Source organism: Rattus norvegicus, chromosome 9, assembly GCF_036323735.1.
Source record: "Rattus norvegicus strain BN/NHsdMcwi chromosome 9, GRCr8, whole genome shotgun sequence".
Lineage (NCBI taxonomy): Eukaryota > Metazoa > Chordata > Mammalia > Rodentia > Muridae > Rattus > Rattus norvegicus.
The window spans coordinates 121,578,254-121,605,929 of NC_086027.1; the positions used below are offsets into that span (position 1 = coordinate 121,578,254).

Below are 27,676 nucleotides of genomic sequence, written 5' to 3' on the forward strand. Positions count from 1 at the left end.
GGAGGAAGGGAAAGAGCCTACTGAGTGTTGTGAGCTGAGTGCAGGTTGAAGTGAGGACCGGGTGAGCACAGGGTCACCGCCCACAAAAGGGAGGAGCAAGCGGCTGAGCAGTGGTAGGTGGCCATGTGGGTCCTTCCTGGGGCTGGGCGGGGAGACAGATGAGTAGCTATTGGAGGACAGGCTACTGAAATGCAAATCCCTGTAGATCCGGAAAAGATCTGGCTCTGGAATTGAAGCTTGGGCTGAGAACTGTGTATGCTGACTGTATCTTCAGCTCACTCTAACTCTTACCGAGGTGCTAAAGTCACTCAAGACTACTGGCCAATCAGAGTTCACTGGACCTGCCAATCAGAAGAGAAGGCGGGCTTTTCCGGGTGCCTTGTTGCAGGATTCCCTTAGTAGCTAAGCAGTTTTAAATGGTCCTGGCTGTTTTGCTCTTTGTCCTGCCTTTGGATTCTGTGAGGCATGCTCAGGCAAGCTCCAAAGTTGCGACATGGTGAGCACAGGGTCACTGCCCACAAAGGGGCAGGGGGCCTGGGGGCCCGGCCGGTGGGCGTTGGCGGGGGTGGGGGGGAAGGGGGAGGAACTGAGCAGTGGGAGCTGGTGTGGTGGGTCTTTCCTGGGGCTGAGTGGGAATCAGCAGCTACCTGTGAGGTCTTAGCCACTCACTGGACCCAGCTACAGTTTCTGAATAACTTCCCTGTAGGGGCTGCAACTGTGCAGAGCATTTGGCTTGTGTATGGAAAGATCCTTGGCGTTATCCCAAACTCAGAAGCCTGGTTTCTACAAGTTCTGTTCTTAGCATTTAACATTAAGATGTAAGGTCCATTTGGAGTTATTTTGTGGAGGTTGTGGAAGGCATCTCATGTGCTGGGTAGCAATCCAGTATCAAGCTGTAATGTAAGAGTAGAATTGATGATGTAAGGGATTTGCTAAAGGTTAGGAGATAGCAAGGCACACCAAGTAGAATTTAGCTGAGAGAGGACTGCCTGCAAAACACCCCACGTGTAAGTAGTAAGCTAACCAGGCCTGTTAGAGATTAGGATGCTAGGATACACAAGTTTGTTCACCAGGATTGTCCAGAAATATGGCACCAGACCCTGATTTGCAACCAGCCACTAAGCCCCTCTCCATATCAAAGAGCAGGCCTCTAACAAGCTGATCAGTGGGGCATTACAGGATCACAATCAACAGTAAGGCCTGGTGTGCCATAAAGGTTTAGTTTTCTTCTTGAGAAAAGCATAGTTTGCCACATGGTCAAGATGACATCTGGTGACAACCATTAGAAATGGTAAAACAACAAAAAACACTGTTGTATTGAGTGCTGCCCTGATCAAGCTACGCTTTCCCTCCTTTTCCTGAGGTCCTGGTGTTTGAGCTCCTTCTGAGACTCAGGGACATGCTTGGCAGAGCCAGTACCCATCTAGGGCCTAGTCCTTTGGAGCTTTCCCTGGGTCCCTGGATATGGAGATCAAACAGCTCCCCTAAAACCAGGAATATGCTTGGGGCCAGGGCATTTGGGAGGGGTTGCTTAAGATTCTGAGAAAACAACTCTTGCTGTTGTGGTTTGCCCTGAAGTTTTCGTATTTTGATTCTAATTCCACTGCCCCAAGGACAGCTGCCTAGTCACCTACTCAGAACTCAGGTGACTTCACCAGAACCACCTCCCCATTGAATTTGTAAAGTACAGGTGAGGGGCAGGTACAGGATAGAAGGAGGCCTGTCATTGGAGGAGAAGGAAGGATGGGCGGGAGAGAAGTTTGAAAGAAGAGAAGGAGACTAGGACAGAAAGGAAGAGAGAGGAGAAAGGAGAGGGTAGAAGCCATGGCAGGTGATGTTAAGATTCTGCTCTGTGGGGGCTGGAGAGATGGCTCAGTGATTAAGAGCACCCGACTGCTCTTCCAGAGGTCATGAGTTCAATTCCCAGCAACCACATGGTGGCTCACAACCATCTGTAGAGAGATCCAATGCCCTCTTCTAGTGTATCTGAAGACAACTACAGTGTACTTATATATAATAAATGAACAAATCTTTAAAAAAAAAAGATTCTGCTCTGTGTATTTACAGGTTGTTATCAATGTTCCAAAGGGATGGATGGTACCGGGCTTTGTATGTTTAAGTCGGCAATTATATCTTACCAATATGTCTAAGATTATTGTGTTGTGTGTTCTTTATGTGTGGGTTTGAGTGTAGGAAAGTTTGCGGCTGGGATGTGTTTCCGCCTAGATACCTAGCGGGATAAAAGACCAACAATACCCTCTTTTATTTTTACATTTTTTCAACAACAGTTCCCACCATGTGGGGCTATGGGTCCCATGGCCACTATAGGCTTGGTAAGGAATATTTTTGAAATACACTGAGTTCCTTGTGCAGCACTGTTTGCTTAGACTTTTCCTGAGTGTGTCCCATTATATGATGTTTCTGCTAACTTCGTAGTTTAACCTTTCTGCTGACTTCATAGATGTCTCCCGTTTCTTTCCATTTCCCTCATGTAAACCATATACAAGGTGACATTCTTCTTAATGTCTTAGCTTAAGACACCCCCACCCCCACCCCAGCTTTTATACTTTCTAGCTTCTCCTTTTTCTATGTTTTTCTTCATCTGAGACCTTCCACTTAGGACACTGTCACTAACCTACTGTTTTAGGGCACTGGTGTACTTAAGAAACATCCTGGAAATGTTTGCTGTGTAATGGCCTATCTAAGTGGCCAGACTTGTAGCCTCCAGTTTATATTTAAATTGTTCAAAACTTAACCTGGAAAAAAAATGGGCTGGGGAGATGGCTCAGCAGTTGAGAGCACTGACTGCTCTTCCAGAGATCCTATTCTCAGCAACAACATGGTGGCTCACAACCATTTGTAATGGGATGCTCTCTTCTAAAGTGTCTGAAGGGAACCATGGTGTACTAACATATAAATAAAATAAATAAATCTTAAGAAAAAAAAAACTTGGGGGTTGGGGATTTAGCTCAGTGGTAGAGCGCTTGCCTAGCAAGCACAAGGCCCTGGGTTTGGTCCCCAGCTCCGGAAAAAAAAAAAAGAAAAAAAAAATTAACCTGGAACCTGAACCTAAAACAAACCTAAGTGTGACAGCATACATGGACTATAAAATCTACTTAGGCTAGATCCTCTTTTAATATTTTAGACCCAGCTAACTGGATTTTTGCTGGTCTTTGCTACTTTGTGGTTTCTTTTTCCCCACTTTTAATCCCCCTCCTCAGCCTCCCTCCCCCCAACCCTCGTTTCACCCCCTAACACCAGATAGGAGAGAAACAAGGATGGAGGAGAAAAAGATCCTTGAATCTAGTTCCTTGTACTCGACCCAGCAGCGTGAGTCAAACAGTCTCTCTGCTGGGGGTAGTGAAGATGCAAAGCCAAGAGTTAGATTTGGGGGGACTGCTGGTTAATACAGCTACCTCGAGTTTGTTTTTCATAATTTTTATGCCCCACAGTGCCATAGAAAGCAAAGCTACAATTTAACAAACAATTCTCCAAAATATGCACAGAATATAAGGATGAGGTTATGAGAATCATCCTTTGGCAATACTTGGTTAAAATCCTTTTACCTTTCCACTATCAGCAGTCACAGTGAATGGAATGATTCAGGGAAATTCAGTTCCAGAGTCCAAAAGGAGTTTCTGAGATGCAGAGGTTTCTCAGGTGTGCAGGGTGGGGTGTAGGTGGGTAGGGCAGATTCTACATCATTACTAAAATACACATGGCATCATGTGGAAGCAGACATTAAGTTATTCTTCAACCTTCGTTTGTGTGTGGGTTGGTGGGGGGCTGGGTTTGTGTGAGATCACACGGGGGCATTGGGAGCCGCAGATCCATAACCCTCCTTTCTTACCACCTCCACACAGAGAGCTCTAGAGCGTGGGGTCAGTAGTGGCTGGAGGGTCAGAAATATAGCAGTTTAGGGGTCAGTTCGAGTTATTCTTGTGGGAGTTGGGACGTCTGTGTTTTTTCCATTTGAATACACATGCAATCATAGGTAATATTGGTCAAGTTCATATTTTTCCTGTCTGAGTTTCCTTAGGTCTTTTGATTAAAACTTGACTATAATTTGGGGCTTATGTTCTTGCCTTTTTTTCTCTACATCTCATTTTTTCACAAATGTGCTAAAACTTTTGATCATTGTAGCTCTTTGATAAGTACAGATGGAATCTACACTGTGCCAAAATGTGCACTGTTTCTTCATAATCCTGTTGATGATTCTGAGGTTTTTTTCACATGGCAAATAGCTTTGAAATCAGCTGTCCTGTTATATATTATTAGACGTTTTCTTTAAATTTTGAATTTTGCTGCAAATTGAACATACCCAACATTCCTTTTTTAACATCACTATAATGGTGTTGTTTACAGTTATATAACTTGGTAAAAGATATTCTACATAATTATTTATTTAGCAAGCTATATAGTATGTGTGCGAAACTGAAACTGATATGAAATAATGTTCAAAGCCATAGAAAGAGGACTTTAGTGTAGACTTTAGTGACACAGAATACATCCTTAGTGTCACGTAGACAAGATCTTTAGAAGTATGACTTAATTGAGAAAACAAAAATAGTGAAAATAAAGCATGGTCCAGAATTGGACAATGAATCTGGATGTGACACAGGATTGTGTCTTAGCACTAAACTCTGATAGCAGTAGGTTGCGATTTTCCATAGATACCTACTAAAACTAGTTAAGACTGTGTTTCTATAGTTGATGTAAAATTGTGCATGTTTAACATATGTATTCTGATACATGTGGACATAATACCTACACCCAAGCAACCCCCATCCTGCAGAGTGTTGTATTGGAATCATGGCTCTTGCCCAGACAGACCACACCTGGCCAGTAGGGTTCCACTTGAGAGACTTTCATTGGTGCTGGGAGGTGGGGTGGGGCACAAAGGAGGAAAAGAGAAAGAAGGGGCGGAGGTCAGGAATTGTTGGCTTTTTATTTGGGCAGGGACATAACCTCTTGCAGGTGAGGGTGGGGATGGACTAGGAGGACACTGGGAATATATGACAACAGATGCACAGGTCCCTGTCACCTCTGGGTGACGTCACTGCCTTTGATGGGTTTGGAGACAACCTGCAACCATAAAGCCGGTTCCTCATACCAGCACTAAGTTATCATAAAAATGACAGAATTGCCATGGATCCCAGCAGTCTTCTCAGTATAGTTTCCATGCACTTGAAATTAGTTTTAAAAAGTACCAGAATGCTCATGTTTCTTGCAGTTGTATTCATGTTAGCCTAAATATGAAAATAACATCAATGCTCGTTTGTTGATGACAAGCTAGGTGCACTGGGGTCGAGACTCATATCCCATGCAGGGGCACAGGAGTTCGACCCCAAGAGGTGGGAGAAAGGGTATTTACAGGGAGAAACCACAGCCTAAGGGGCCAGGGGTGGTATCATTAGAAAATCACTAGAAGCTTCCTGTCTCTCAAGATTGCAGAACTTTTTGTTCCCTTTAGTTCCTAGGAGAAGCTTCCTGCTTCTCAAGGTAGTTTGGGAATCGTATATCTAAGGGCCTTATCTTAAGTACTTACTTTCAGGTTGAGGGCAGGGTCTGGAATTTGAGGTATTTAGGGCTTCTTAGGGGTGAGATAGCATTTTTTTTTTTTTTTGGTTCTTTTTTTTCCGGAGCTGGGAACCGAACCCAGGGCCTTGCGCTTCCTAGGCAAGCGCTCTAACCACTGAGCTAAATCCCCAACCCTGAGATAGCATTTTTAAACTTCTGACTTCTTGGCTGCATATTTTATTCTTTCAGTGTCAAAGGATGGTCCCTTCAGACTCCATATCCTCCATTACCAGGAGTTTTCATTATGGTCACCCTGGTCATCCAGGAAGTTGTCATTGTACTGAATTTCTACACTAACTCCAAAATAACCCCTAATTCCAGCTGTTTCTTGCTGCATTGTACTTTCCCCTGCATCCCTCTCAACTGATCCTCCCTACTCCTGTTCCCATCAAACTCTGGTCTACTCACAGAAATTATTCTATTTCTCCTCTAGAAAGAGATCTGTGCTTCGTCCCTAGAGTCCACCTCTTTAACTAACCCCTCTGGGTTTGATTACTATTTACCTAATAGGTAATATCCACTTGTAAGTAAATGCATGCCATGTTTGTCATTCTGGGTGTGATTTCTTTAGTTGCATTTACTTGCCTGTAAATTCATGATGTCATCTTTTTAATCAGCTGAGTGATAAATGCACCACGTTTTTTGTTTACCCCGTAAGGCTCAAAGTGAGTCTTAACTACCAGGAGATCCCCCAAGTGAGGCATGAGAATGGAGTTTAATGCAAAGGCAAGAGTTTATTTTTGGATGTGTTGGGGTCAACCTTCAATCAGCCCCTCATAATAAGTGAATGGAAAGTGACCCCAGTGGCTGTGACAAGCAGTTTTTATACTTTCAGAGGCACAGGTTACATTAGCAGGTTTACAGTTCAAACTTATATGGCATGCCTTTGAGCTCTTCATCTGGGAGCAGAGGGTCAGTCTACTATCAGTACATTTTGCAGGATTTTCAAGAATGTCCCTGCTCCTCCCAAGAACTGTGGGTGGAAAATGGAACTTGTCCTAGCCTTGACCAGAGGCAGTTGATGTAAAGCTGGCAAAAGCCCTTAGGGTACCCATAATCTACCTACTTTCCACCAGGCCAAGCCTCCTGACAGCTCTTAGGCTTCAGTAAGAACCAGGGTCCTTCAACCCATTCTTCAGTTGAGGTACTCTTAGGTTGTTTCTACGTTCTGGCAAGTGTGAATAAATATGCTATGAACATAGGTGAGCAAATGGTCTTGTGGTAGGGTGGAGCACCTTTTAGATAGATGCCAAGAGTTTTATAGCTGTGATTTGAGATAGATGGATTCTAGGGGTTCTGAGGCAGCAGGACTCTGAGGAAATGCTCATTTCCATAGTGGCAGTATTAGTTTGCACTCTACAAGCATGGAGAGTTGTTACCCATTCTCCACATCCTTACCAGCATGACTTGTCACTTGTATTGATCTTAGCCCTTCTGACATGTGCAAGATAGATTCTCAAAGTAGTTTTGATTTGCATTTCCTTGATGGCTGAGATGATAATGATTTCTTTAAGTATTTCTCAGCTTTATGAGATTCCTCTGTTGAGAATTCTCTGTATAGATTTATACCCCCCCCCCTTTTTTAAAGATTTATTTATTTAATGTGCGTGAGTACACTGTAGCTGTCTTCAGACACGCCAAAAGAGGGCATCCGATCCCATTACAGATGGTTATGAACCACCATGTGGTTGCTGGGAATTGAACTCAGGACCTCTGGAAGAGCAGTCAGTCCTCTTAACCGCTGAGCCATCTCTCCAGCCGCTTTACCCCATTTTTTAATTGAATTTTTTACTTTGAAAGTTTAATTTCTTGAAGTCATTATGTATTTTATATATTAGGCCTCTATAAGATATGGATTTCTTTAAAAAAAATACTTTCCCATTCCTTAGGCTGCCACTATGCCCAATTGACTGGGATTTTGCCATAGCTAATCCCATTTATTTATTTATTTATTTATTTATTTATTTATTCATTTATTTATTTATTTATTGGCAAAGATGAGATACAGAATACACAGGATGAGTATTGGCCTGTAATTTCATAAATTTGTTATTACACTCTTGTAGTTCATGTTTAAAACACTTTCTCTCTGTCTTTCTGTCTCCTTTATCTTCTGAAAATTTACTATGTTATGAGTTTCTTGAAGTTTTGATATTTGGGAAACAGTTTTAGTGTCCTCTTCTAAAGGCTTGCCTCTCCTCATTTCTTGGCAAATCTGTGTTTTCCAGTTTTCGTAATCATTAATTTTGATTTTGTGTGTGTGTGTGTGTGTGTGTGTGTGTGTGTGTGTGTGTGTGTGTCTGTGGTTTGTTGGTTTTTGCTACTTAAATGATATTGTTAACACATTTGATTTGGGTTTTTTTAAACTTTCTGATATATTTTTGCCTTTTTGTCCTAGTTAGCTTCAGTTGTGAACATTTTAGAGCCTACAATCATCTGAGGGGCTCTCACTTGAGGGCATGCCCTCATCAAAATGTCTGGATGCTGTATCAGTGAGAGATTGTGTTGTGATGATTGATGTGGATGGCTCTACACTGAGTGTGGCAGGATCGCTGAGCAAGTGGGCCTGGGCTGGGTAAGAGAGCTGGCTAAGTATGAGACAGTGACCAAGCAGGAAACAATAATTGTTCATGGTTTTTGCCTTTTCTTGAAGCTTGAGTTTCTATCCTAAGCTCCAGAACTGATGGCTGTCATGTGACTGGACCAAACAAGTGAACCTGTTTATTTGCTGAGATGCTTTTGGTTAGAGAATTGAATCAAAGTAGGAGACTAGCAAGTTAGAACAAAAAAAAGGTTATTTTGTTGCTGGACAGAAACTAGAGAAACTAGAAATGTTCTCCTTTGGAGGAACCTGGTAAACATCAGGGCTTGAGATGGCAATACAGCATAGAAAGCTGTATTCAGAGCTTAATCAGCTGTTGTTGTAGCACCTGAAGACTGGAGTCATGCAAGTAATGCAGTCAGAAGTTGAGGTCATAGGATTTCAGTGGAAAATAGACTCCATGAAAAATTTAGCTAGAGGTCATTTATTTGGTATTTTGACCCCAAGTCTTTCTTATTCCACCCATGCTCTGAGAAATTGAGCAAGGCAAAATTAAAAAACAATTAGCTATATTTCTCAGGTGAAATATTGAATCTGTTAGGTGATTATTACTAGTAACTCATTCTGGACTACAAGAAAAAAAACAACAAGTTGAGCAGAAATAAATGCAAAGTCTGTGGTTTGTAGAGAAAAGCAGCCCTGGGAAGTTACACATGGCAGCCAAATGCTGAGACAGAGGCATGAATTTTCAAAGAGATTATCACCATTAAAGAGAAGGACTTTGCTCAGGATTGGAAGCCTAAGAAAGTGAATTAAGGGAAAAAGTCCCTCCTGATAAGCCTTCAGTTAATGGAAGGGGTAGTTGGCAAAGTCATTCCTAGACCCAGGAAGGAACTTCATATAAAACCTGCTACTACTGGTCCAAGCGTGGCACCCAAGTTCTGGAAATAAGAAATATGGAAAAATAAGGTTATGGCTTCTTCCCCCGTGGTTTCAGTTCAGTACTGTTCCAGCCATCTGTGTTTGGCAGAGTGAGATCCCCAGTGAGGGAGGACACTGTGAGAGTGCATGGGATGAGTCTGAGGATGAAGCCTGAGTTGCATTTGAGACTACAAGATATAGAGATACCCAAGTTATGAGACACCTGTCATGAAGAGCTGCTTATAGCAAGTGGAGGTAACAAAGCCGAGAGATGTATGAGAAGTTGCAAGGATATGGCCATCTAAGCCTTTTGAATCTGAAGCTCCTTGTGTCTGAGACAGAGCTGCAGGATTTGGTGTTTGTCCTGCTGGGTTTCTTGCTTTGGTCCAATCTTCCCTCACTATGTACACATTCCTCTCTTCTGGAATGGGAAGGGGTATTCTGTGCCTTTGTATGTTGGAAAGATATAACTTGCTTTCTGATTTTACAAGATGTGACAATCAAGAATGTCAGAAGTGATTTGGGGCATTTGAAGAGTGTATAGGCTGCTGCAGGCTATTAGGGTCATTGGAAGCTCCTGATTAGCTGCCTTTGAGGGATGGTTTTCCTAGAATTGACTTGTTTGGACTTTTCCAGTTCTGGGAAACAGAAACTTAGGCCTAGCTTCCCAACCTGTCAGTTTACAACCTGTCTTGGAGGAGTCAGCCTTGCTCTGGCCAACTCAGTTCTCTCAATAGAAGCTGTTGTAGGAGGAAGCTTTCTAGATGATTAGTTATTGGGGATGACATTTGGGTGTCTATAGACTCAACCCATTTCCTGTGTGGGGTGTGTGTGTGTGTGTGTGTGTGTGTGTGTGTGTGTGTGTGTGTGTATTGTGTATTGATTGTACCTGATTAGTCAGCTTCCTTCTTATGTTGTCTTGCCTTCAGCATTATAGACTCTAACCCTAAATCACATAAGATGCAGTTGAAACAATTGCTATTCAGTGCTAAGGTATTTTGCAAGCCTGGTGTTTTTTATAATTTTAATTTTGTTTTTGTTTTTGAGGACAAAGTTTCTCTATGTAGTCCTGGCTGTCCTGAAAGTAGCTGTTTAGAACATGCAGCCTCAGATGTAAATGGTCCACCTGCGTCTGGCTCCAGAGTCCCAGGATTCAATGTGGGCCAACATGCCCTGCTTATTCTTTGTTTGTTCGTTTTTATATTATTGGCTGATGGGTTGGACTGTGCGTTTTGGCACATGTCAAGCAAATGCTGCTGTGTTGATCTTCATCCACGTTATGAATTTTGAAATTTGATAGAGAGCATATTCTGTTTCTTAGGATAGCATGTATTCATGACATTCATACTGCCTGGCTATATTGCCTGAGCTTTCTGAGTCATTCGATTGCAGGTATATGACATTTTTCCTACCTGTTGCGTTTGTGTTGATTTATTTTAATGAATATGTATATTTTGCCTGTATGAATGAATATGCACATCATGTATGCCTAATCCCCATAGTAGTCAGAAAATGTCTTCAGAATTCCTGAACTTGGAGTAATCAATAGTTGTGAAGCTTCATTCTAACTACTGGCAATTGAGGCCAATTATTTTTAAGACCAGCAAGAGCTCTTCACTGATGAGCCAGCTCCTGTCCTATGTTGCTTATTTAGGATCAACATTTACATTGCCAATATTTTGAGCTATCTGTTTGTATCTGTTTAAACATTCATTCCCTTTTAGTAAGATCTCATTATTGTTACAGTTTAAACTGGGCCACCTCAAGATTATGGAAGAAGAATACAGAACTGCAGTGAATGTAATTCTTTGTAGGATCTCTAGTAAAAACCTCTGAGTCCTTTCTATCTTTCTTGTTTGTTTGATTAATTTTTCATAGGGGAGACAGGGTCTTAATATGTACCTCTGGCTGTCCTGGATAGACCTCAGATATACCTGCCTCTGCCTCCTGAGTGCTTGGATTAAAGACATGAGCTTGTAAGCTCACTTGATATTTTTTGCCGTTAGTAATTGTTCATACAATTTCTCTGTGTGCTTAGTACTGTGCGCCTCTCTCTCTCTCTCTCTCTCTCTCTCTCTCTCTCCATTAATTAGCATTTCTTTTGCAAGGCTATATCCTACTCAATGAGCAAAGAAATGACAGAGGTAAACCTTATTACTCAGTTTTCTTCTAAGATGATTTGGTAATTACATTAGAACATCTGGGTCAAGAAATAAGTGAGGGAAATATCAGAAACATACATTTACAGTGATATCTGTATCATGGTTTCTGTTGTTAATGTATGGGATATTTCAGGATGCATTGACCTATGATGATGTACATGTAAACTTCACTCGAGAAGAATGGGGTTTGCTGGATCCTTCACAGAAGAGTCTCTACAAAGATGTGATGCAGGAGACCTACAGGAATCTCACTGCTATAGGTAAGACAGTGAATTTTCGTTCAGTTTTTAAAATAAGGAAACAAATGTTCCTTTGTTATTGTTGCTTTTCTGTATCTTCAATTGAGAATAAAGAAGAATGAGGTGAAAAGATCAGGTTCACTGAATATAGTAACTTAAATGTTGCCTAATTTCCAATAATATATCATACATTTTCTGGTACTGTATTTTAGGTTACAATTGGGAAGACCATACTATTGAAGAACATTGTCAAAGTTTCAGAAGACATGGAAGGTAATTTTCATGTGCAAGTTGGTATGAATATGCCTCTGAAGAAATGTTAGTATGTCCTGGAACTTTTAAAGAAACGCAACAGTGTAAAAAAAAAAAAAGCACTTCTCTAAGTGTATTGATTATTAAATTCTCACAAATCCATGTACCTCAATGTCAGGTGTCTGACTTGAAAGAAGACAAGGAAACAATGCCTTAGCCTTACCAGTTGAATCATAGCCACATTACAGCTACTCTGTATACCTACCAATCTTTTTAGTCTCATAACACACACACACACACACACACACACACACACACACACACACACACACACACAGAGAGAGAGAGAGAGAGAGAGAGAGAGAGAGAGAGAGAGAAAGAGAGAGAGAGTAGGTGATAAGTTTATGTTTCTAATAGGCAAATATATCATAGTAAAGCTGATTACTAATATAGTAACATTGTTAAGTTTAAGTGAGAGGGACAGTTTATGAGAGTCAAGAATGTTGTTGAAGAGAAAACTTAATTCTTATAACATATGTCTATGATGAACAAAAAATCAAACTGTATGAATGATGCAATGGGAAATATTTCATTTGTTTTTTTTTTTTTTTTTTGGTTCATTTTTTTGGAGCTGGGGACCGAGCCCAGGGCCTTGCGCTTCCTAGGCAAGCGCTCTACCACTGAGCTAAATCCCCAACCCCTCATTTGTTATTTTAACAGCTATATCCTGTGTCACAATGGATACAAGCCATGTGAGCACACGGATATTGAAAGAAGCAATGCCCCCCACCCCCAGAACAATTAAGATATATGTAGTAGTCCACATTTGAGCAGACTTTCTCAGTGTGATACAAGTTTATAATTAGTTGGTTTCCCAACTTCATTGGGAATATATCCATAAACTCACCTAGCAGAAAATCCCTATGAATACTAGGATTGTGGAAATTCCTTTCTGTTTGTCCTAGTTCACTTTGCTGATGTGGTATGCAAATGTAGTGTATTTCACAATAAAGGAAAGCATATGAATGTACTCAATGTGGTAAAGCTCTGAGCTCTTCCATTTCTCTTCAAATATGAGGAATCTCATAGAGAAAAAGGATAGTACAAATGTGAGCCATGTAATAACACTTTTACCAACCCATAGTGAATGGGAAACCATGAGTGTAAACAAAGTGATTCAACCTTAAGATGTGATTCTTCTTTACAATTAGACCAAATTATAAAATTAATTTCCATTTATTAGATTCATTAGTTTAGTGGTAAAGCTTTCACCTGTGCCAACTATCTATCTTTGCAGGCATGAAAGATGTCATACTGGAGAGAAACCCTCTGAAAATACTCAGTGTGGTAAAGCCTTTGCACAACATAGTCATCTCCAAAGACATAAAAGTACACATACTGGAGAGAAACTCTATGAATGTAAGCCACGTGATAAAGCCTTTACATACGATTCTCAGCTTCAAAATCTTGAAAGAATTCATACTGGAGAAAAACCCTACAAATGTAATCAATGTGGTAAAGGCTTTATACGTTGTAGTCATCTCCAAGTACATAAAAGAATACATACTGGAGAGAAGCCTTATGTATGTGATCGGTGTGGTAAAGCCTTTGCATATCATAGTTATCTCCAAGTACATAAAAGAATACATACTGGAGAGAAGCCCTATGAATGTAATCAATGTGGTAAAGCCTTTGGACTTCACAGTACTCTTAAAACACATGAAAGAATTCATACTGGAGAGAAACCCTACAAATGCAATCAATGTGGTAAAGCCTTTGCACGACCCAGTCATCTCCAAAGGCATGGAATAACACATACTGGAGAGAAACCTTACGAATGTGAACAATGTGGTAAAGCCTTTATACGTTGTAGTCATCTCCAAGTACATAAAAGAGGACATACTGGAGAGAAGCCCTATGAATGTAATCAATGTGGTAAAGCCTTTGTACTTCACAGTACTCTTAAAACACATGAAAGAATTCATACTGGAGAGAAACCCTACAAATGCAATCAATGTGGTAAAGCCTTTGCACGACCCAGTCATCTCCAAAGGCATGGAATAACACATACTGGAGAGAAATCTTACGAATGTGAACTATGTGGTAAAGCCTTTATAAGTTGTAGTTCTCTCCAAGTACATAAAAGAATACATACTGGAGAGAAACCCTATGAATGTGATCAATGTGGTAAAGCCTTTATACGTTGTAGTCATCTCCAAGTACATAAAAGAGGACATACTGGAGAGAAGCCCTATGAATGTAATCAATGTGGTAAAGCCTTTGTACTTCACAATGCTCTTAAAAGACATGAAAGAATTCATACCGGAGAGAAACCCTACAAATGCAATCAGTGTGGTAAAGCCTTTGCACGAACCACTCATCTCAAAAGGCATGGAATAACACACACTGGAGAGAAAACTTACGAATGTGATCAATGTGGTAAAGCCTTTACATCTCATAGTTATCTCCAAGTACATAAAAGAATACATACTGGAGAGAAGCTCTATGAATGTGATCAATGTGGTAAAGCCTTTGCATATCAAAGTTATCTCCAAGTACATAAAAGAATACATACTGGAGAGAAGCCCTATGTATGTGATCAATGTGGTAAAGCCTTTGCATATCAAAGTTATCTCCAAGTACATAAAAGAATACATACTGGAGAGAAGCTCTATGAATGTGATCAATGTGGTAAAGCCTTTACATCTCATAGTTATCTCCAAGTACATAAAAGAATTCATACTGGAGAGAAACCTTACAAATGTAATGAATGTGGTAAAGCCTTTGTATGTAATGCTAGTCTCCGAAAACATAAAGCAACACATACTACAGTGAAACCTTATGAATGTAAGTAATTTAGTAAATTCTTTGCCTCTCATGATCAACTTTGACAACATGAAAGAATTCATACCGGAAAGAAACCTTACGAATGTAGTCAGTATGGTAAAGCATTTTCACAATCAAGCCACCTCCAACTACATAAAAGAACACATACATACTAAAGAGTAACCCTATGAATGTAACCAATGTAGTAAAGCCTTTACTGTGATCTTCAAAGTTATGGTGGTTAAAATATACTTGGCCCTTGGCAAGTGGCAGTGTTAGGAGGTATGGCCTTTTTGGAGTAGATGTGGCCTTTGAGGATGTATGTCACTGTGGAGGGGGCATGGGCTTTCAGACCCCATGCTTAAACTCTGCCCAGGGCAGAAGAGTCTTCTGGCTGCCTTCTGATCAAGATGTAGAACTCTCTCCTCCAGCACCATGTCTGCTTGGACACTGACATTCCTTCCACCTTGATAATAGACTGAACCTCTGAATCTGTATACCTCTCCTCCCCACAATTAAATGTCCTTCCTAAGAGTTGCCTTGGTCATGGTATCTTTTCACAGCATTAAAACCCAAATTAACACAAACAGCATAAAAGATACCACACTAGGGAGAAACTATGAATGTACTGAATATGGTGAAGCCTTTGCACATTTCTATATCTCCTTATAACAAAAGTATTCCTGAAACCCTGTGAATGCAGAAAATAACATTCTTGAGAAAAGCCTTATAAATGGGCTCAATGTGGTAAAGTGTTTGTGTTCTGAAATCTGCATAAATACCTAACAATTCAAAAACATGGTCAAAGTAAATGCCAGGATTCTATTGGAAACCAGCTGAGTTAGAAGGGTAGGGATTATGAATAGGGTGGTTGGGTGTGCAGTTAGTGCTAGAAAGTTAGGGGTTAGGGTTAAAGGGTTGGGGGGGCGGTGTGGGTTAGAGTTAGGGAGTGGGTGGGTAGGGTTAGGTTGGGGGTGTTTAGGGTTAGGGGGTTAGGAAAAAGTGAATTTGGGGAAGGAAATGGGACGATGTTGATTGTGGGACAGAGAGGGATGAAAATGATATATAGTATTCATAAAATCCTCAAATACAAAAATAATCAAGTTGAACAGCTTCAACGTAAATAGATTGGGGGGTAAGGAGAGTTGTTACTACATACATTAATGAAATTCAGAAAAATCATTAGGTCTTATTTTAGAAATCACTTATTTCAATAAAGTGGAAAACTCTAAAATAAAGTATATAGATTTCTGGATGTATATAACCTACCAAAAGTAAATCGTGAAGATCTAAAAAAAAATGGAGCAGCTTTGTAGAAAGCAGTACAAGTGAAGTAGTGATCAAATATTTTCCAAATAAAAAAATTACCAGTCCTTCAATGAAATACACAAATGCTTCTCAAAGTATGCTATTAAATAGCAAAGGAAGGTTACATTACCAAACTCTTTATGAAGTTAGTATTGGCCTAGTACTAAAACCAGATAAACACAGACCAATCTCCAACATAAATACATGCAAAATTTCTTTTAAAATGCCTGCAAACTCTTCAATAATCACAAAATTACTATGATCAAACTGGTTTATTCCAGAGATGTAGTACTGGCTCAATATGTCAATAAATTTTATAAATTTCACAAATCTCTTGTTTTTGATAGAATAGAAATATAAATCGATAGACATGTAAGGCTTTTGACAAAGCCAACATCAATCATGTCAAATATCCTCCCCCCAAAAAATTTCTTGAATTAAACCTGACCAAGGAAGTGAAAGACCTCTGTAATGAAAATTCTGTAGATAGTAAGTAAAATTAAGGAGGACTCTAGAAGATGGAAAGACCTTGCATACTCATGGGATGGCCATACTTCCACAATCAATCTACAGATTCAATTCAATCCCAAGAGAAATTAGGGGGGAATAGTATCAAAGTCCATTACTTAATGCATTAAAACCCTATAATCCCATTATTCTGTATAATAAGTGTTAAGACATTTTTGAAAGCTTTAGATCCATACTGGTTTTAGGAACACACACAGTCACACAAACGCACATGACAAAACTGCAAAACACCAGTCAGGCATGTGATGTTCTGCCAGTAAACCCAGCTCTGGTGAGCTGGTGCCCTGGGATTCATTGTCAAGACAGCTTAGCCTAAATTATTGATCTCAAGTGAGAGACCCAGCTTCAAAAACAAGGTAGATATTACCTGAGGTCAACAATTGTTCAAGATATGCATGCAAACATATATGAACACACTGTATACAAATGGAACATAATTCAGACTAAAAGCTGTGGCACATGCCAGAACATAGATGCTCCAAGGAATTTACACAAAAAGAAATAATGCAGTTCCCAAGAGACAAATACTATATGGTGTTATTTGTAGAAGGAGCCTAGAGACAACAAATGGAAGCAATGGAAAGCAGCATGGTGGTTGCCAAGGGCTATGAGAGGGAGAAGTGAAGAGCTGGTATTTATTGAATATAGAATTTCAGTTTGAAATGGTAAAAGAATTGTGATGCATGGGAATCATAATCCCACAATACAGTGGATGTACTTCATGCCACTCAACTATCAACTTCGATAAAAATGATAGCATTCATATTATGTATATTTTACAAGAATAATAAGTCCTCCATCACCATAAAGTGATAAGGAGGTTGGGCCCTGTATAGCTGCACCTCGATAACAGCAATGTTAATCTACTTTGGTGAAATTCCTAACTGTCTCAGTGCCTTTAGATACCTGTATCTTGAAAATAAAGTAACATTAAAATGTGTACCAAGGTCAGATGTTAGTTCTCCCCTTCCTCCATATCTATTCTGGGGATAAAACTCAGATCATCAACCCACTGAGACATCTCACTGGCCCTAAATAAATTCTTTAAATCTCTATTTACATCCCTTAAAGTTTCTATACTCAAGTTGACAAGAAAACAAAACAAAAGATACTACTATCTTAGTTCATTTTCTGGCCACAGCCTGGTCAATTTTTTTTTAAAGAAAATAGATTTGTTGGGCTCTTGACTGTGGAGACTGGGGGTTTAAAGAACACAGCAACAGTGTCTGATTAGGGCCTTCTTGCTACATCATAACATGATGAGGGCATTGCTAGTGAGACAGGGCAGATGTGATAATGAGGTTTCTCTACTTGTCCTTATACAGCCACTGTGCCATCATTGGGATTGTATTCATGGTTGTATCTAAACTCAAGTTAATGAAGACACTGAGCAAAAGTTCTGCTTCTTAGCACACAGCAAAAAATGTTTTATTGCTTTGAAAAGAAGAAATCTTGCTTCGTCAAACCACAAATAGGCTGGCCCATGACAAACTGAGAAGTGGATCCCACCTTGCCCCCTGTGTCTTCCTTTGAAAAGTACTATTGTGCCTGTGAGTAATGGGCACTTGCTGTGCACAGAAGGGGGGGAGATCAGTCAGGTTTATGGTAGATGGTCGTTAATGTACTTCCTGTAGGTGGCCTCCCAACAGATATCTTCAGAGAGAAGTTAAAAAGCAGAGAGCAATGAAGGTTATTATTCTGTTTTCTGCCTCCTTTTTCTCTCTGGACAACTCTTGTCATAGAGCAGGCTACTGAAGAGACAAGACGGGAAGGCTCTTGGTGATCACTGTTTGACTCCGTGCCATCTCCCTCACACTGACCCTGTCTAACCACACATGGGCCAGACTCGTCTGTATTAATGACTCTCCCCTTAGATTCTGATTATCGCTGCGACAATTTCCATAAGGTGTCCTTACAGTCAGCATGCAGTCAGTTCTCTATATACTTGGGATTTGTATTCCAGGTCACCTCATCAATATTACATCTAGGAAGGGCCAGGTCTCCTATGTAAAATTGTGTAGTAATAGCATAAGACCCAGACACCCCCTGCTTACACCATAAATCAATTTAGATATTTTACAATATTCAATACAATGTTGCTTCTATAAAAATATTTTGAATTATTACGTAATTGTGACAAGCAGATAGATCTCTGTGTGTTTGGTACAGAAATCACATCTTTTAAATAGTCTTTTCCTCCTTCTCCTCTCTCCTTTCATTTGTCCTCATTTATATCCTTCTACATCCTTTCCTTTCCATGTCTTTATTCCCCATGAGGACAGTGATGTATTAAGATAGAATCTCATATGTAGCTCAGGGTAGTCTTGAATTGAAAATCCTCTTACATCTACCTCTTGAAGGCTAAGTTATACGTGTGTGTGTTGTGCCTAAGTTTTTCAAGCAGAAATCCATGTATGTGGAACCCTGAGCTACAAATTAACTGTCTAATCTTTGGGAAATCTGGTAAGGTGATGACAATATTGAGGAATATACTCAGAGAATACAGCCCTGCCTCCACTTCTGTTAGCTCCTGGAAGCACATTACTGTAGGGATATAGAATAAGCCTAGGCATTAGTTCTAAAGCAGTCTATTTCACTTGAGACAATAAGAAGCACCAAAATGACCAAGAGGGACTAGAGCTTAAAGCACCATAAAGGCCCTCTCAAGCCAGACAAGGACACCAGGAGATAGTCTAACAGATTCAATGATTCTTGGCCAGAGAGGAAAAGCTGTAAAAGAGGGTTCCAAGGTGCTTCCTTCTGTCTTCTCACAGTGTTTATTTTATTTAAACACTAGTATTTATTTACACACAGACACGTATTGGACAGGGTAGAGATGAGTATCTTTATGATTCACATGGCAGTCTTTCCAGACCAACCTCCATGTCCACCTCCTTGCCATTCAACAGAGCATCAGAACATGGGATCTGCTGCTGACACTTTGAAGCAGTTCCAGAGAGATCCCTTTTATGTGACTATTAGATTTCAAAATGTTTAATTCCAAGGTATTCAGAATTTGAAAGGTTCATAGGAAGAATACACAAGTGCCTTTGGCTATGTTAGTCATTGGCAGGGAAAGAAAAGTCCTACAGGTTTCCCTTAAAGCTTTCCCTCCTGTGTTCTTTTACATCATGTGAAGCATGAACTGTGATTGGTCTCTGAAATCTCGTGCCGCTTCTCTTTGGTAATGTTGTATGATGAACAGGTAATGAATTCTGGTTCTTGATGTGCATGCGGAGATCATTCCCTAGTAATTCAAATATGTTCTCTTAGAATCAACATTTTATCGAGTATTGTAAAACATCTAAGCTGATTTACAGTGTAAGGAAGATGTGTCTGGGTTCTATGCTGTTTCTACACAATTTTACATGCATTGAGCCTAGATTAAGTCGAGTGTGTTGTTGTGACTGCTCAGTATTGCTTCTTGACCATCTAACTCACAGGAAGCACATTATACTGTCATTTCATGAAATTTGCACTAGCAAACATTACATTAAAAACTGTCATTTCTCAGGGCTGGACAGTTGGCTTGGTGGTTAAGAGCACTGATTGCTCTTCCAGAGGTTCTGAGTTGAAATCCCAGCAACCACATGGTGGCTCACAACCATGTGTAGTGAGATCTGATGCCCTCTTTTGGTGTGTCTGAAGATAGCTATTGTGTACTTAGATACATGAAATAAATCTTTTTTTGAAAAAGATCATTTCTCTGGAGTATGCTCAGCAATTAATTTTGTATCAGCAAATTAGGAGAGCAGCTTTCAGATGCACACATTCACAGTTAACAGAGTCTGCTTTTGAAAACTGCTGTGAAGTGTGATGCATATTCTTCCATCTTGTCATCTTGATCTATAAATTTGTTAATTATCTGAAAATTAAATTTAAGTACATTAACTAAATTATGGATATAGTGATACTGGGAAATTGTATTAAGAATAAAAGTACAAAACCCTTGCCAAAAAAGGGAGAAGAATTTTTGTCTCCTCTCCTTAAGGAGGTAGGTGAAATTTATTTGAGATGGCAAAGGGCTCCATGGCCTATTTGAAGAAGAGGGTGTGTTAACTAGATGCTTTAATTAGCACCTAAACTACAGATCAGAATATTCCCTATTGTGTAGGAGGACACTCATGTAAAATGCATGTAGTTGAGCAATTTTTCACATCCTGTCCTCCAGTAGAGTTCTGATCACATTGGGAATAGGGTACTGAAGTGTGCTTCAAAGATTCACTCACCTAGAAAGAATTTTTCTTTCAAAACTAAAAATCATGAAAACTTTTTAAATTTAATTTTTACTTTAAATCTTTTATTTTTTAAATGTATTTATATAGAATATACAACTAATTATTTATGAAAACTATTATAAATTTTTCTAATAAAATAAGCATCACACATGAACATTTATTTAAAGGAAATTCACTGTACACAGTAAAGTACCTTTCTCAGACTTTTATCAACTCATTATATGAGATTGGTTCAGTAGAAGTCACCAGGGGGCACCCTCAGCACTGTCTTCCAGTTGTGTCCTACATATGGTGTCCTGGACACCAGGTGATGTTAGAAAATTGAAGTCTCTAGGAATGCTGCACCCTATTAGACTAGTTCAACAAGAAAAAACATGAACTTCAACAAAGGAAATGACAGTGCGGATGAGTCGTTCAGTGCTGTGGAAGAAAAATAGAAATAGAGATCCTGATGGAAACAAGAGACTGTGATTCTCATGACCACTACCTACCAACAGTCCCTTCTCCACATCCACAACCTGTAACTCCCCTATGCCTATGTGCAGAGTGACGCCATGACACGTCACTGATACACCGGCTGCTGGCCTATGTCTTATGTGTGAAAATCTCCTTCAGTCATGAGGAAGAGTTTTCTTTGAAATATGGTCCTCAGAAGCAACAGAAATAACCAAGTCCCACAACTCCTGTCAATAACATGCCTGTTCTCCACTAAGCAGCCACCATGGCCGTTCCTTCTTCCTGCCTGGGCCTTTGTGATATCAGAAGAATGAAATGCATAAGTCTTTTCTCAGAAGATGCGATTAAAGGTTGTGGTTGAAAGAATAAGAGAAAAAGAATAGGCTAGAGAAGCATCTATCACAAGTCCAGCACAGCAGTATGGGGGCTTTAATTTCTCTAGAATCTTGAGTAAATGTCAACTCTGCATTCTAAAAGGTAGGGACAAAGGAATAGACGTGTGGACATTTGAGCAAACTATTTACTTAAGAAAGTATTTCTAGTCTTGAAGTCATACTTCCCAGAAACATTCATTCTGCACATTCTCCACACCGTGCCTCCCTCAACCTCCCCTACCTAGACAGTAGCTAATGATCACATACACATTTTAAAGGTGTGCAGTTTCTTTCTACCTGTGACAGTCCGATTGAAAATGGCCCTCATAGGCTCTTAAGGAATGGCACTATTAGGAGGTGTGGCCTCCTTGGAGGAAGTTTGTCACTGTGGGGTCACCTTGCTGCCCAATCCTGACCTGGAGCCACCACAGCACGAGTGTCAAGCGCTGGCAGAAGACCATGAGTGCAGGCAAGACTTCTGCGACAGACTGATGGACCCCTGCTGAAAGCCGAGGCTACCTTCTCTACAGACAGGAGCAGTTCTCTTCATGAAGGTCAGAGATGAGTGGGTGCTGCCATGGTGGACAAACAAATGTCATCTGGGATGGACAAACCTCTACCCCCCCCCCCCCAGCACATCAGCGCCACAGATGCCTTTGCCATCTCTTGGATGCCCTGATGAAGCCAGCAACTCTGAGTATTATTCATTGCCCAGGACATCAGGAGTGAAGAGATTCAGTGGCATGGGGCAATAACAAAGTAGATTGAGAGGCTCGAAAAATGGCTATGCAAGAGCCTATCCTGGTTACAGGCCTGCAAGAGACAGTCGCTGGAAACTGGGATCGGACTAAAGGATGGCCTCACTTAGAATGTACAACAGAAGAAAAGTCCCAAATTGCTTAAAAGAAAAAGCACAATGGCACACTTGCGGGGAAAGCTATACTCCCCAGAGAACAAACAAAAGACTCACTTTGCCAAATACACAAATGGACTCATTTAGGAGATAAGAAGCTCGTCCAAGTAGTTAAGGCATATGTAATAGACTTTAAGATTTGAGCCAGAGAGGCAGTAAAAAAGTATAAGGTATGCCAGTAAGTAAATGCTTAACAAGCAAACAGGGCAAAGAGACCTAGAGAGTTTAGTGAAAAGTCAAAGTGAACGTCACTGAGATAAAACCAGAAAAATATGGTTACAAGTATCTCCTAGTGCTTTCAGATACCTTTCTAGGAATAAATAGAAGCTTTCCTCACCAAGCAAGAGACGGCCTCGGTAGTCATCAAGGAGATACTGGAAGAAATCTTCCCCTGATTTGGAGTGCCCAAGGTAATCTGGTCAGACAATGACCCTACTTTCATTGCCAAGGTAAGCCAGGGTGTGGCCAAGTATTTAGAGGTCGATTGGAAATTACATTTTATCTACAGACCTCAAAGTTCAAGACAGGTAGAGAAAACAAATAAAACTCTAAAGAGACCCTGACCAAGTTGACCATGGAGACTGGCGCAGACTGGGTGGCACTCCTTCCCTCTTGCACTCTTCAGAGCAAGAAATATCCCTTCCAGATTCAGCCTTACCCCCTTTTGAGATCTTATATGGGGCCTTGGCTCCTCTGACTGTATTAGATGATGTTACTGAACCAACATATCATAGTAATAATGATTTGTATGCCAGGCTAAAAAACCTACAGGTGATACAGAAAAAAATCTGGTCACAGCTGGCAGCAGCTTATTCCCCAGAGACCCCTGAGACATCTCATCAGTTCCAGGTCCGAAACTCAGGTACATATGATGACACTGAGCCCAGACACTTGAGCATCGCTGGAAAGGACCATACTTGGTGCTGCTGACCACCCTGACAGCCGCCAATTCTCAGCCCTCACCAGCAGCATACTAGCTGTTGGGGTGAGAGCTGGGACCTAGAGGGACACTCAGATCTTCAAAAAGCTCCCTAGACTTGCACATCAGATAAGTAGATACATCAGAGATGTGACTGAGAGGTTGCTCTAAGTGTGTTTTAGAAACAGGAAATTCATGTTTGCCCTGGGTTCCATCAAAATAGGTCCCCCAATTGTAGGTGTGGGTGTAGGACATATGTTAGTACTCCTAACACTTCTTGGGACTGTGCCTCAGGGATCACAATCTGTATAATTTTAAAAGTTCTAAAAGACAGTCATGACCTTGGTGTGTAGGTCCAGATAGTGTCCTGATTGACAGGTACAAGGACATCTATCCAGACTCTGTTTGGAAACACCACCAGCCTCCCATAATCATTTGTGTAACCAAACAGTAATTAGTTCTAGGACAGCTGCCACTCATTACTCTCTGATATATCCGGGCTGTTACTGATAATTTGCTTGGTTTTAGTTTTTGGCCCATGCATGGCAAATAGGCTAATTGTTTTGTTAACCTTCTGGTGAATTATGTTCAGTTGATGGTTCTGAGACAACAGTACCAAACAGTTAGGACAACTGGTGAAGCCGAATATGAGACTTGATACTAAAATTCTAAGATTAGAATTACTTAGTAGAAGAAGAGGGGAATGAGAGAGTTTTAAACTAGCTCAAAACTCAGAACAGGATCTGACTCAGGAAGACAGATGGTTGAAAATGCAGGAGGACTGGTGCAGACTCACTTACCCTCTGGATGTCACCAGACATGAGTAAATGAGTAACGGGTTCTGTTCTGCCCCTGTGATGTTTATTCAAGCCCCCATTTGCCCTACAGATAATGTTCCAGCCATAGTGTCCTGCAGATAGTATTCCAGGAAACCAGGGCCGAAGCCTAACCAGATGTGTATCAGATGCAGATGCTTCGTCAACTCTGACAAACATTTACCCTAAAAGACAGGAATCAAGATCTCTTTTCAGGAGAATGAGGGCTTGACCTTTCCCCTGATTTAAACCCTAGAGTCTGAAGAACAATCCTATGACTTTGAAAGTTTCCCCTTGTGACATTTTTGGTATTTCATTTTGATGTCCTCTCATCTCCTGGGGCTTGTGATTTCTTCCTTTAAAGAGCCCTTCTCCCAGCCACTCAGGTTCAACTCCTCTGTCTCTTGCATGGGATACGTGTCGACCGGGAGCTCCGTACAGAATAAACTTCGCCTCTGCTAATTGGATCAATATTGGTCTCTCGTGTGTTGGGGTCTGAGACTTCCCGAGACTTGAGTGAGGGTCTCCCTTCGGGGATCTTTCAACATACATGAATGACAGAAAAAGCCACTCTTAAAAAGACTTTAGGAAATAACCTGTGGTGGTTTGTTACCACCACATAGGTGCTGAAAGACCATGAAGGCACAGAATAAAGATTTGGGGAAAAAAGAGCTCTTTTTCTCCTCTGCTCTCTCAGTGCCCCTTCCTCTCTCCTACTGACCCCCTTTTCCCATGGCAATTTCCCTGGCCTTGGTCCTTGGGGCCAGTAAACTTGCCCACGAGAAAGCATCTTCCCATAACCTGTCTTTGATATAAAAAAAGAAGTATTTGAAGAAGCAATTGCTAATAAATTTTAGAAATTGATTGATACCAGCAACATAACTGAAAAATTCATAAAATATTAAAAAAGATAAATAGGTCTGGAAATTAAAAATATAAAGCCTTATACATCATACCTCCAACCAGCTACATCTATACCCAAAACAATAAATCTGTCAAAAACCTATACACATTATTGTGTCACACTTGAATTTCTGAGAAGAAAAGATTTTGAAGGCAACCAGAGAAACAATAGCAACATTAATGCATCAAGTGAAGATAAAAATTATAGTCATTGTCATACCAGAACTTGTAGTAGCTTTAAGGTATCTTTAACATGGCCTATGGGAAGAAAGAAACTACTAATCCATAATTGGACATAAACAGTAAACTAAACAGAATAAAGACTTGTGCAGGCAAACAAATGTTGAGTACACATCATCTGTGTACTCAATTCAATCATTGGATCAATTTCATGATAAAATGTTTTTCAGGCAGGAAAGACTATGACACCAGAGAGAAACCGGGACCTATACTGTACAGAAAACATACTAAGAATCAAATAAATAACTTCTATTTTAACATTCTCTAAAAGAATATTGGCAGTGGTAAAAATAGTATCAGTAGTCTATTTGTTTACAGAACACACAGAGGTAAAATATGTGGTAATGCTGATAACAGCACCACAAAGTTAGGAAGGAAAATTGAGAGTTTAGTATGATAAGTTCTTCATAGTGCAGATAATTTGAATCTAGGCTCTGATTCATTAAAAGCGTACCCTGTAAACACTGGGATAACTACAATATTACACATAATTGTGATGCTCTTTTATGTGAATACAACATGCCCTCCAGATCAAGGAAGACCTGAGATTTTAGAACCATGAGGTCCTTTACTGCAGGGACAGCACTGGAGCCTCCTGGGAAGTCAGAGTAGAGCTGCCTTGGGATGAAGGTCTGGACTTGTTGGAGGACGTGAATCACTGTATAGCTGAGCTGTGACGTCTTATGCTTAAGCTCCACCCAGGGTGGAAGACGTCCCTTCCTGGCTGCCTTCGAATCAAGGACTCTCAGCTCTTTCTCCAGCACCGTGTCTGCCTGCCGCTGCCATGTTTTCTGCTAATATGATGATGGACTGAACATTAACTGAGACTGAAGGCAGCCCCCGTTAAATGTTCACCTTTGTAAGAATTTCCTTGGTCATGGATCGCTTCACAGCAATGAAACCCTAAGACAATGGTTCTTGGATGCTTGAAGTCTAATGCACGGAAATTCATTAAATGTTACCAAAATGCTTTTCAAAGAGAATAATGAGGAATGAGTAATAATTCAACCATAACGATGAAGTGAATAATAAAAATGTGCAATTTATAACTAGAAATGCCACAGATTTTAACATTCAACACATAAATATACATTAATCATGAATTGTTTAAACACACCAATTAAAAGACAGTGAGTATTCAACTGGTTAAAAAGCAACTGGTTAAACTCTGTACTGTCTACAAGAATGTTTATGGTGGATACCTTAACTAATAGAATTCTGAAGTCGCTATACTAATGTTGGACCAAGTCGAACTCAGAAGATAAAATTATGAAAAATGGTGTTGCTTGGGAGGAAAAGGCTAACTACTAAGAATATATAGCAATGCAAAAAGTATGTGCATGGAATGTGAGAGTTTCTAAAGAGGTGGAGTAAAGCCTCGAAAAGAGTCGAGGTGGTAGTGGCTTATGCCTTTAATCCTAGCACTTGGGAGGCAGCGGGAAGAGGATCTCTGTGAATTCTAGGCAAGCCTGGTCTACAGAGAGAGTTCCAGGACAGCAAGGACTACACAGAGAAACCATGTCTCAACAAACAACAAACAAACAAACAAACAAACAAGCTTAAAACAAAAAACAGAAGAAAACATGAAAAGGCACAAATGTAAATTCAGGAATCCAGTTTTGAGCTGGGTATGGTGGTTTTTCATGTCTGTAATCCCAGAATTCATGAGTCAGAGGCAAGATGGTTAGATGTTTGACCCCAGGCTACCCTCATTCCCAACTGTACAGCCCTAGGCTTATATGCAGCTGAGCCTTCGGGTTCCAGCTAAGACTAGAAAATGGACACTTTTGGGTCTAAACCTCGATTGCCAGGTTACATTTATCCAATTGAGTTTGTCTCAGACTTTGCATGGACAGCTACGCACAGGCTGGTAGGAGGAATGGTTTAAACAGCACATGGCTGGTTGCCATCTTGACTATGGGGTAAAGAAGGAGGAGTCATAGCTTCACCACTGACTTAAGGCAGCCACATGGCTGGCAGCCATCTCTGTTCTGGGTCGGAAAAAAAGAAAGGAACGCTTGGTGGCCCTGACAGCCAAACGTTGTCCTGTAATAGTTACCCACTTGGCATTGTGAAGGAGTTACATAGTTTTCTCTTGTTAAAACTTAGTTTTTGTCTTCCAAAAATTATGGTTATGCTCTGTCTGTACTCTTTAAAAGGTATTTATTTTTAACATACAGGGACAATTTAGAGCAGGTAACTAAAAACAGACAAAGGTTGTTCAGCTCAGACATGCGTGGTAGGTAGCAGACCTCAAAGCTGTCGGAGAACCTGCTGAGAATGGCATTTGAAACGCTTTAACTCACCATGACAGAGGCTCCCTAATCCTAGCAGTGACCCCTTCAAGGCCTCCAAGAGGATGTGGGCATCGTGACCAAGGACTCCACCTGGACTGGGGTGCACTGATGACTGGGCATTACTGCCCCAATGCCTCATCCACTGCCAGGACCCTGCCCAAAC

The 27,676-nt window shown here is 40.5% G+C and overlaps 1 protein-coding gene across 2 annotated transcripts; it reads left to right on the plus strand.

The window, feature by feature from the left end:
* The first annotated feature begins 194 nt into the window (after positions 1–194).
* On the plus strand, positions 195–15,056 carry Zfp950l17 (zinc finger protein 950 like 17). Of its 2 annotated transcripts, XM_039084938.2 has the most exons (4): positions 195–496; positions 11,339–11,465; positions 11,657–11,717; positions 12,994–15,056. In XM_039084938.2, exons 1-4 carry the CDS (start codon positions 494–496, stop codon positions 14,549–14,551), a joined length of 1,749 nt encoding a protein of 582 aa, XP_038940866.1. In that variant the 5' UTR covers positions 195–493; the 3' UTR covers positions 14,552–15,056. The 2 variants fall into 2 exon arrangements, with proteins under 2 accessions (XP_038940866.1, XP_038940868.1); XM_039084940.2 differs by lacking the exon at positions 12,994–15,056 and having other exon boundaries at positions 202–496; positions 11,657–11,862.
* Positions 15,057–27,676: the final 12,620 nt, after the last annotated feature.

Bases quoted from the DNA above. Each gene is read 5' to 3' on its own strand.
- Zfp950l17 (XM_039084938.2), top strand. The intron at 11,466-11,656 runs GTAAGACAGTGA...ACTGTATTTTAG, and splicing joins CAGGAATCTCACTGCTATAG to GTTACAATTGGGAAGACCAT. The intron at 11,718-12,993 runs GTAATTTTCATG...CTATCTTTGCAG, and splicing joins AGTTTCAGAAGACATGGAAG to GCATGAAAGATGTCATACTG.